Source organism: Xenopus laevis, chromosome 3S (assembly GCF_017654675.1).
Source record: "Xenopus laevis strain J_2021 chromosome 3S, Xenopus_laevis_v10.1, whole genome shotgun sequence".
Taxonomy (NCBI): Eukaryota; Metazoa; Chordata; class Amphibia; order Anura; family Pipidae; genus Xenopus; species Xenopus laevis.
The window spans coordinates 129,624,599-129,634,947 of NC_054376.1; the positions used below are offsets into that span (position 1 = coordinate 129,624,599).

General features: G+C 37.9%; 1 protein-coding gene across 1 annotated transcript; it reads right to left on the minus strand.

Moving 5' to 3' along the window:
- Positions 1 to 3,473: 3,473 nt before the first annotated feature.
- Positions 3,474 to 4,606, minus strand: LOC108703427 (olfactory receptor 10A7). Its single transcript, XM_018239556.1, has 2 exons — positions 4,390 to 4,606; positions 3,474 to 4,183 (listed from the first exon to the last, which is right to left on the minus strand). Exons 1-2 carry the CDS (start codon positions 4,604 to 4,606, stop codon positions 3,474 to 3,476), a joined length of 927 nt encoding a protein of 308 aa, XP_018095045.1.
- Positions 4,607 to 10,349: the final 5,743 nt, after the last annotated feature.

Sequence of the window (10,349 nt, forward strand, 5' to 3'; positions counted from 1 at the left end):
ATTTTTGGAACAATTTGGAATATTTTGATATAATGCAGTCTGTATTTGTATAATTCGGAGCTTTCTGGATGACGGCTTTCTGGATAACAGATCTTTCCGTACTATTAACATAAAAATAAACCCAATACTACTATCCATTACCTAATTTACCTTAATTGAAAAGAAGCGGATCCCATGTGTTGGCACCGCACTACTTCGGAACTTATCATTACTTATTACAAGTACGAATTGCAAAAGTTTAAATCATATAGCAAGTTAGAACAATTCCATACGATTGATGTGATTGATGTGGCCATAACCTTTCATGCATTGCCCGGATCAAAACCTGTATTAGGCAGTTTTGGACTGTGGACGTAACTCTCTTTTAGTGGCTCTTATTGCTCCTGCTTTGCTGGACTTCCACTTCACCTTTATAGCTGGAAATTCACCTGTACCTCAGATTTTAACTCACACAGGTAACAATCCATAGAACGAAACTGTCTGACCATAGACTTTTGTATACAGCACTCCATTCTGGCATCTAGCAACAATCAAGCATTTTTACTTTAAGTGCAATGGAAGTTTTAGCTAGTATATTTTATTGGCAATGGCCGGTGGGTTCGTGTATAAGTGGGTGATACCGGGTGATCCTATTGTGGGCCCTAGGGCCTAACTATGATATGACAAGGTCAAGAAGGCAGGAGGTGGGATGAGGGCTACATCAACAAGCTGGTGCGGTCCTCAATCGGACAGAAATTTAGGGTCTACAATTTTTTTCTAGATAACGATAGTGAAAGTCCGTCACTATACTGGTCATTAAGCTTCTGACTTTATAAGTCACCAGCTTTTCCTGGTCCATGTATGGCCACCCTAAAGAATAGAATACCTGCACCATTCCTATAAAGGTACCTGAATATACTGTAGCAGCACTATATACATTGGACTTTTCTTCTGTCCCCTTGAACGGCCTCTAGCATGCAATGGACACAAGGTGCCTCTCAACTTACTCCCTGTCTATGGCATGGCTACAGGAATTTTCTGCTTTAAAGAGTAGTAAGTTCAGTCTTTTGCGCCAAATTCAATCTGTGGAGTGGTTCTAATGGGGACAAGTTTGCCCTTATTAATACTCATTAATGTCTCAATTTTTGGTTATTGCTACTGTTTAATAAATCAAATTTTGGCTTTGAACCTCTGGACCTAATTCATTCTACATGAGGTATGTTGAGAGTTACAGTTCAGAGGGCCCACCTGAGAGAAGGGGTCACAGTGTTACAGTGTTCTACTTGCCATTGCTGTGGTAAAAGAAGAGAAATCATTCAACTTCAAGTTTGGTATCCCCAAACCCAGAACAGGGGCCAATGTTAGGCACACTTCTGCCTATAAAGGCCGCCTTTCACGTCAGGAGGAGCCCTTCACTACTCAGATGTAGTGATGGGCGAATTTATTCGCCAGACGCAAATTGGCGGCTAATTTGTGCGATTCGCCGCCAGCGAATAAATTTGCAAAACACCCGCGAAAATTCGCCCGAAAAAAAAACGTGAAAATTCGCCCATCACTACTCAGATGCCACCAGGTCTTAAAGTGAGAGAACCAGGTAGAACGTTCTGAACAGACAAGGGAATTGGAACATGTGACAGGAGGAACTGGGAATGAGTAAACGTATTCGAGGAAAAGGCCGGGGTCAATGATCAGAGAACGCAATAAAGAATTGGGATCCAGAGGATTAGTCAGTAAACAGGCAGGGTCAGTTTAGGCAGCAAATCAGCAAGGGTCAAGAATAGGCAAAGGTCAGGAACATTAAATCAGACCAAGAGAGCACCCAGGAACTATTTCAGAATAGACCTACATTGGGCAAAGAGTCAATGCAGAGCCGATGGTTTTATAGCCAGGCTAATGGCTTACAATGGTGGGAGAATGGTTGAATTTTTTTTAATAAAAAAATGAGAAAAATACAAGTTCTAGTAAAAATGCCCCTAAATGTCACCATTTTGAATATTGAATAATAATGAAATTATGGAATTAGCCAATGTTAATACTGGTTTATCCAACGTGGAAAGTTCTACAAATGGTCCAAAACCTCTTAAAACAAATGATCACTTTGATTAGAGCCCGGAGACAAACACACAAAGGACAAACGAGACTTTACTGCAAGAAGAAAAACACATCACACTGGAAAGACCAAAGAAATAAAAACAGTATGTGCATCCAACCAACTAGAGTTATATTTATTTCTCCTTTGAGTATGATACACAGAATCATGGAAACAATGCTAGTTGTGACAACGAAAAAAGAATCTGGGGAATTGGAGAGGTTTATTTGTGGGTGAATAGGCTGCCATACGTCGAATCAAAGTATGATCGAATTTGATTCAAAGTATTTTCAAAAAAAACCTTTGAAGTCCACCAATTGACTCCATATAGGTTCTAGAAGGTCCCCCATAGGCTAAAACAGCAATTTGCCAGGTTTTAGATGGCGAATGGTCGAAGTCTAAGGGGCACATTTACTAAGGGTCGAATATCGAGGGTTAATTTACTAATAAAAAACTTCGAATATCGAAGTCGAAGGATTTACCTCATTTACTTCGATCGAACGATCGAAGAAAAAATCGTTGGAACAAACGATTTTCCTTCGATCAGAAATTGCTTAGACAGCTTATGGGGAAGTTCCCCATAGGCTAACATTGGTGCTCGGTAGGTTTTAGGTGGCGAAGTAGGTAGTCAAAGTTTTTTTTAAAGAGACAGTACTTCGAGTATTGAATGGTCGAATAGTCGAACGGTTTTTAGTTCGAATCGTTCGATTCGAAATAGAAGTCTTAGTCGAAGGTCGAAGTAGCCAATTCGATGGTCGAAGTAGCCAAAAAAAACTTCGAAATTCAAAGTTTTTTTCATTCTAATCCTTCACTCGAGCTTACTAAAAGTGCCCATCAGTTTTAAAGAGACAGTACATGATAACTTTCGATATTCAAATTGTATCAAAATTCAAATCGAATTTGGACTATTCCCTAGTCGAACTACACAAAATTTGATTTTTTTTACTTTGAATTTTCAATTTGACAATTGATAAATCTGCCCCTTAATATACTGTTTTTTGCACATCGATATTCACAGCACTCTCCAAGATCTCACCATAAAATCTTTTATTCATAAAGTGAGGTTACGTTTTAAGTATTACATGACACACATTAAAATTAATTTCATTATATGAAATAAAAGGATAACTTGATTATTAACAAAACATTTTCAGTCTCGCTATTGTCCTCTTATCAAACCTAATCAAGAAGCATCACATCTTCATCTTACCAAATATTGTACAGGCATGGAATCGCTTATCTCGAAACCCATTATTCAAAAAGTTCCAAACTACAGGAAGGCCATCTCCATATAGTCCATTTTAATCAAATAATTCAAATTCTTTTAAATTATTTATTTTTCTCTATAATAATTTATGTTCTTTTCTTTGCTGACTACACCGAGCATTCATTTATGTTCCTTATGTCACATTAATATATTTTCTCTGATATCTTTGTTCCTCAAGCTATAAATGATGGGATTCATGAATGGAGCAATCACAATGTATAAAAGAGAAAGGAACTTCTTTAGGTCATGAGCATTTTCTCCAGTTGGACCCATATAAACTATGATCAGAGTCCCATAATATGTGCACACAACTGTTAAGTGGGAGCTGCGGGTGGAGAACATCTTCTGTCTTCCAGTCTTGGAATTCATTTTGAAGATGGTTATGAAGATGCAGACATAGGTCCCAATGACTAAAATAAATGGCAAAGAAATCATTGAGATTGAAATGATAAAGTCCACCAACATTAATACAGACGTGTCTGATGTAGAAAGTGCTGCAAGTGGACCAAAATCACAGAAGAAATGGTCAATTTGCTGAAAACCACAGGAATGCAACTGGCTCAATAAAATAATTTCAGTGGTTACTAAAACAAACACTGATAACCAAGAGCCAAACACAAGCAGGAGACATACATTAGGACCCATCAATGAAATATAATGCAGTGGGAAGCAAATGGCAAGGTATCTATCATAGGACATTACAGCAAGAAGAAAACATTGCACGCTGGAAAGACCATAAAGATAAAGCTGGCATAAGCAGCCAAATAAAGTTACAATTATTTCTTCATTGAGTATAATATGTAACATCATAGGAATAGTGCTTGTTGTGAATAGAACATCTGCTAACCCTAAGGGGTATATTTATCAAAGTTAATAGTGAAGTTCCGCCATTAGAGTGAAATTCCACCACTCTCCATTCATTTCTATGGGATTTTTATAGGCGTATTTATCAAAGGGTGAACTTTCACTTTCACTTATTGATAAATACGCCTTTCAAAATCCCATAGAAATGAATTGAGAGCTGCGGAATTTCACTCCAGTGGTGGAACTTCACTCTTTGATAAATTTACCCCTAAATGTTTAAGAAAGAAGAACATGGGGATCTGGAGATGTTGATTAAATGTCACCAGAAAGATAATGAGAATATTTCCACATAGTATCACAGTGTATATGAAGAGAAACAAAATGAAAAGTGGAATTTTAGGATTGTTTAGATTACGGAAACCCAGAAGTAGGATCACAGTCACTTCAGTGTCATTGTCTGTACACATGGCCCAATTAGTAGAAGGCCTTTATGGTTAAAAGGTCAATGGTGGGTTTGCCAAGGTCTAAGAAGATGCTTTTCCTATAACACAGACAATGGAATTACAATTGTTTCATTTTATGAACTTTACACTTTAAAAAGCTAGGTGCCCCTTAAATAACAGTATTCTTTGTAACCAGCTGGAGATTGGGCTTTAATACACATTATATATATTTAGATTTAGGTTGAAATGTATGTAAGTCTGCATAGCTTAGAAACATATTTAACTGCAACAACCCACCTATATATTATTAATATTATATTATTATTTTATAATTTTGTAAATATAATTATTCTGGATTACATGGACAGTTTAGCATGAATAATACAGAAAAGGTGAAATGAAACCAACACTTGATATTGAGTTTACTATTTATTGAGATAAGGGTTAGGTCCAAATGTATATCACTGTGGATGTGCTGTTCATAACATATACAACATGAAGTAAAAAATACTACTTCACAAAGCAATGGAAATGGAAACATGGAATTTTAACATCATCTGTGCTATGGTTGGCAGTGATTTATGATGCAAGCAATGAATCACTGCTTAAAATAAAATAAAAATTATTAAAAGGTCACTCTAACATGTGGGACATACCGTATATACTCGAGTATAAGCCGAGTTTTTCAGCCCCCAAAATATACTGATACTGCTTATACTCGGGTCAAGCGCAAAAACGGTCGCCGGCGCCTAAGAATAGTCATCGGCACCTAAGAATAGTCGCTGGCGTCCAAGAATAGTCGCTGGCGCCCAAGAATAGTCTCCAAGAATATTCACCGGCATCCAAAAACGAGACGCCGTCACCTCCAAAGGGAGCAGAAACCCTAAATTTTTTGAGTGAAACTTACCAGAAGCTGGTGCATTTCTCACCCTAGGCTTATACTCGAGTCAATAAGCTTTCCCAGTTTTTGGAGGTAAAATTAGGTACCTCGGCTTATACTTGGGACGGCTTATACTCGAGTATATACGGTATGTACTGTGCAAAATTTTAATTATTCAAAAAACATTTTAACAGGGACATTACAAATTTTGGACATAAGCAAGCACTGTAGAATGGCTAGATAAGACATGGATTTAAATTTACCAACCAAGTCTTTATTGGAAGAGAACTCCCTTAAACATTCTCCTATCCCTCTCCCAAATACTTCCATGTGCCTAGCAGGTAGAATTTTTTTTCTTTTAGCATATCTTCATTTTAGAAAAAAATTATAATTAAAGGACAGTGTTTGAAGTGTAAAAAGTCAGCATGAAGCATAATGCATTTGTACCTTGCCTTAGACTTATACATCATGTAAATAAGTCATGTGTAGGACTAAGCAGTTAATGCAATATAGAAAGGTCCTTGAATAGGGCATATGAGAAATGTGAACAAATCCAGAAGGAGAAACATGATACAGATATTGCTAGGAAAACAAGGAGCTTAGACACTATTGTAAAAAAAAAAGTCCCACACTGTATATTTTTGCTGCAGACTTAACAGCAGAAGATGCTCCATGGCTAAAGAACAAATAGAGAACATAATTGTTTGTAGAATAAAGGGGGGAAGTGAGAAAAGGAGATCAAAAATACAGAGTGAAATAGAAAGGATGAAAGCTAAAGTAAAGAAAGAGAATGATAGAAGAACAGGATGGGGTCAGGGAAAAGGGCGAGCAAAAGTGGACAAGGGTGGCATATATGTAGAGAAGAGAGATCTGAAGGGAATATGGAATGGTCAGAGTATAGAGATGAAACTAGGAAATTATGAAAGAAGAAGTGGAAAGAGAAGGAGAAAGAGACCCCATGTGAGAGTGGGGCAGGTCTGGGAGAAGGAATATCAGAAAAGTGATATGAAGAAAGTAATATAAAGAGAGACAAGAAAAAATAGAACCTTAGGAAGTATATAAGGAAGTATATAATTGAAGAAGTAGTTGAACTGAAGAAGAGTAGAAAAGAATGTGGAAGCAGAGAAAAGAATAGGGTGAGGGGATTCTACAAAACCAGGAGAAGACAAGAGGGAGAAAAAGCCATGCCTCTTCTCTAATATAAAAAGCGTGAGATTGGCCAGAATGGAGATCTTCCATTCCCTTTATTGTCCTACTTGGTTCTGAGTATTAGAAGGAAGACTGGACTGGGTTTTATCAGAGTTTAGCTAAGTGACAAGATTACACTCTCCTTTTGATCCAGGATAATACTTGCAGGCCCTTCTTGCTGCTCTACAGAAGTTTATTGTCCAGAATTACTCTAAGGTCCTTCTACATTAAGAATTTGTTCATTTGTTTAGTCTCAAAATGGCATAAATTTGCCATTTTGTGTAAATGTGTAAGAGTAAGTAGTCTGTATGTGTAAGAGTAAGTCCAAAACTTATATTTAAATATATTTTGATGGAAGGCAATTTTTTGCTGCTGCTGTATTCTCCTGAAATCAGTTGTTGGCTCACACATATTCCACAAACAACAGCAGTAATTAGTTACCCTTTAGCAACATGCACTAGACATATAATACTGCTATATTAATCACACCTCAAGTAAGTTCTGCAATTCATCCAGTGTAAATGACATTATTAGGGAATAGAGGTGATCAGGTATCCTCATGTTACTTACGGTTTTGTCTCTGACATCAGGAATGATGAGAACGCAGTCAGACTCCATTTATATTACCAAGAGAGTGACCCAATATATTTAGAGCATAAAGTGTGTAACTGTCTGGGATGTCAGATAATTGCCATTGGCAGCTGTTGTTCAGATTATACAATGTTTATATCAAAACAAGATAAAGCCTTGGGACTTCAGATTAATTACAGCTATGTATGATTATCCCCTGAGGTTAATAAGAAATTCTATTAGTTCATTCGTTTTTTTTATATTGAGTGTTCTCTAATTGTTAGCCAAAAATTACAAGACTTGATTGAAAGGATTTCTGTTTGGCCAATAGTTTAATGTACAGAAAAAGTTTGGTAAGATAGGGCTACCAATATGTGTTCAAAATTCACATTTTCAACAGCAGAATTTTGAAGGGGCTGTCTGGTTCAAAAACTCAAAAACAGTTTTTCAGAGATTCAGCACTGGTAAGGCCCCATCTAGAATATGCCCTACAGTTTTGGTCTCCATCACTCAAACAGGACATTATTGTATTAGAGAGGGGACAGAGAAGGGCAACTAAGCTGGTAAAGGGAAAATCTTAGCTATGAGGAAAGACTGGCCAAATTGGGGATGTTCACTCTGGAGAAGAGGCGCTTAAGGGGTGATATGATAACTATGTATAAATATATAAGGGGATCATATAATAATCTCTCTAATGATTTATTTACCAGTAGGTCTTTCCAGCTGACACAAGGTCACCCATTCCGATTAGAAGAAAAGAGGTTCCAGCTAAATATTGGGAAGGGGTTTGTTACAGTGAGAGCTGTGAAGATGTGGAATTGTCTCCCTGAATCAGTGGTACAGGCTGATACATTAGATAGGTACAAGGAAGGGTCGGATGCTTTATTCACCAGTAGCTCCTCCCAGCAGACAGGAGGGTGCCAATGAGATTAGAGGAGGGAAAGGGCTGTTACAGGGAGAGCTGGGAAGTGAATCAGTGGTACAGGCTGATACATTAGATAGGTACAAGGAAGGGTCGGATGCTTTATTCACCAGTAGCTCCTCCCAGCAGACAGGAGGGAGCCAATGAGATTAGAGGAGGGAAAGGGGTGTTACAGGGAGAGCTGGGAAGTGAATCAGTGGTACAGGCTGATACATTAGATAGGTACAAGGGAGGGTTGGATGTTTTATTCACCAGTAGCTCCTCCCAGCAGACAGGAGGGAGCCAATGAGATTAGAGGAGAGAAAGGGGTGTTACAGGGAGAGCTGGGAAGTGAATCAGGGGTACAGGCTGATACATTAGATAGGTATAAGGAAGGGTCGGATGCTTCATTCACCAGTAGCTCCTCCCAGCAGACAGGAGGGAGCCAATGAGATTAGAGGAGGGAAAGGGGTGTTACAGGGAGAGCTGGGAAGTGAATCAGGGGTACAGGCTGATACATTAGATAGGTACAAGGAAGGGTTGGATGCTTTATTCACCAGTAGCTCCTCCCAGCAGACAGGAGGGAGCCAATGAGATTAGAGGAGGGAAAGGGGTGTTACAAGGAGAGCTGGGAAGTGAATCAGTGGTACATGGGAGATAGCTCATAGTACAAGTTGATCCAGGGACTGGTCCCATTGCCATTTTGGAGTCAGGAAGGAATTTTTTCCCCCTCTGAGGCAAATTGGAGAGGCTTCAGATTTTCTGAAGAGAGGCTTTTCAGGTTTTTTTGCCTTCCTCTGGATCAACTGACAGTTAGGCATATTAAAAAAAAATTAAACTAAAAGGTTGAACTTGACGTGTGTCTTTTTTCAACCTTACTTACTTGTTACTATGTTACTATGTTACTATGTATGATTACCCTTGGCACTGATTTAACATGTGCGTAGCAGAGTGACCAGTTGGGTTTGATTAGCCTCAGGTGACTAATCAGTATTCCTTAAAACCCAGACCGATTAGTCTCTCCGGATCTCTGACTGGGAGAGACTGACAGAGATCTTGACACAAAGGATCCTATGTGCCTGTGCACACACACAGTCATCCGCATGGAAGGTCTGTAATTGCACTGCCTTTTTGTTGTTATTGAACTGATACTGCTACTGAAAGCTAGTTTTGTTGTTTGGAAAGAAAAACTGCCTTTATTTTGTACCTGATGCTGAATTAAAAGCCACTTTTTCTTTAAGAGACTTTTGCTGTCCTGACGTTTACTCTGTGGGAACCTGTCATAGTATGATACCTCAATAAATTTCTCCTTGTTATGATTATACTAAATAATTCCCCTATTACCCTAAAATAACCACCATTCCTACACCAGAAATCAGAAAGAGAAATAATTATGTGATCCACAAGGAATATGTGATCCAGGAAACAAATATCATAACAGAGGACTGCATTAGGCTATATGACAATGTTTAATTTGTATAGAAACTTAATGACAACATATTAATATCTAATAATAATATCAAAACAAAAAAGTGACAAATATCATTGGGATGTTTATTAGCAATTTCATTCATGTGGGGTGTCCTTATAAGTCTGAAAATACTGATCATTCATTTATCGCTTATGTTTTATCGCTTAATATGTTTCTTCAGAGTTTCTCTGATCTCCTTGTTCCTCAAGCTGTATATGATGGGATTCATAAATTGAGCCATGACAACACACAATAGAGACTTTTTCATGTTAGGAGAATTGTCTCCAGTTGGATCCATATAAACTATAATCTGAGTCCCAACACACAACAGTTAGGTGTGAGCTGCAGGTAGAGAATGTCTTCAGTCTTCCAGTCTTGGAATTCATCTTGAAGATGGTTATGGAGATACAAATCTAGGTCCCAATAAAGAAAATAGTTTGCACAGAAGTGATTAGGACTGAAAAGTGGAGGTTTAGATTTGTTTAAATTATTCAAACCCAGCAGTAAAATATCAGTTACTTCAGTCTCATTGGCTGGACACATTGTCAAAGTAGTAGAAGCTCTTTATGGTCAACGACAGGTTTCTCAAAGTCTAAGAAGGAGCTTTGGCTGTAACATAAAGAATTAAATCGTTTTATCATATACTATAACACAGAGGTTTTTCTTACAAAGAAGAGTGTACCCTTCTTATAATTATGGGCCTTATAACCAGTTAACTGCACCCAAATGTATAAAGTTGTCACTCAATACTATAGCT

Bases quoted from the DNA above. Each gene is read 5' to 3' on its own strand.
- LOC108703427 (XM_018239556.1), bottom strand. From the start codon at position 4,606: ATGTGTACAGACAATGACACTGAAGTGACTGTGATCCTACTTCTGGGT. The intron at 4,184-4,389 runs GTGAAGTTCCAC...TATACCCCTTAG, and splicing joins AGGGGTAAATTTATCAAAGA to GGTTAGCAGATGTTCTATTC.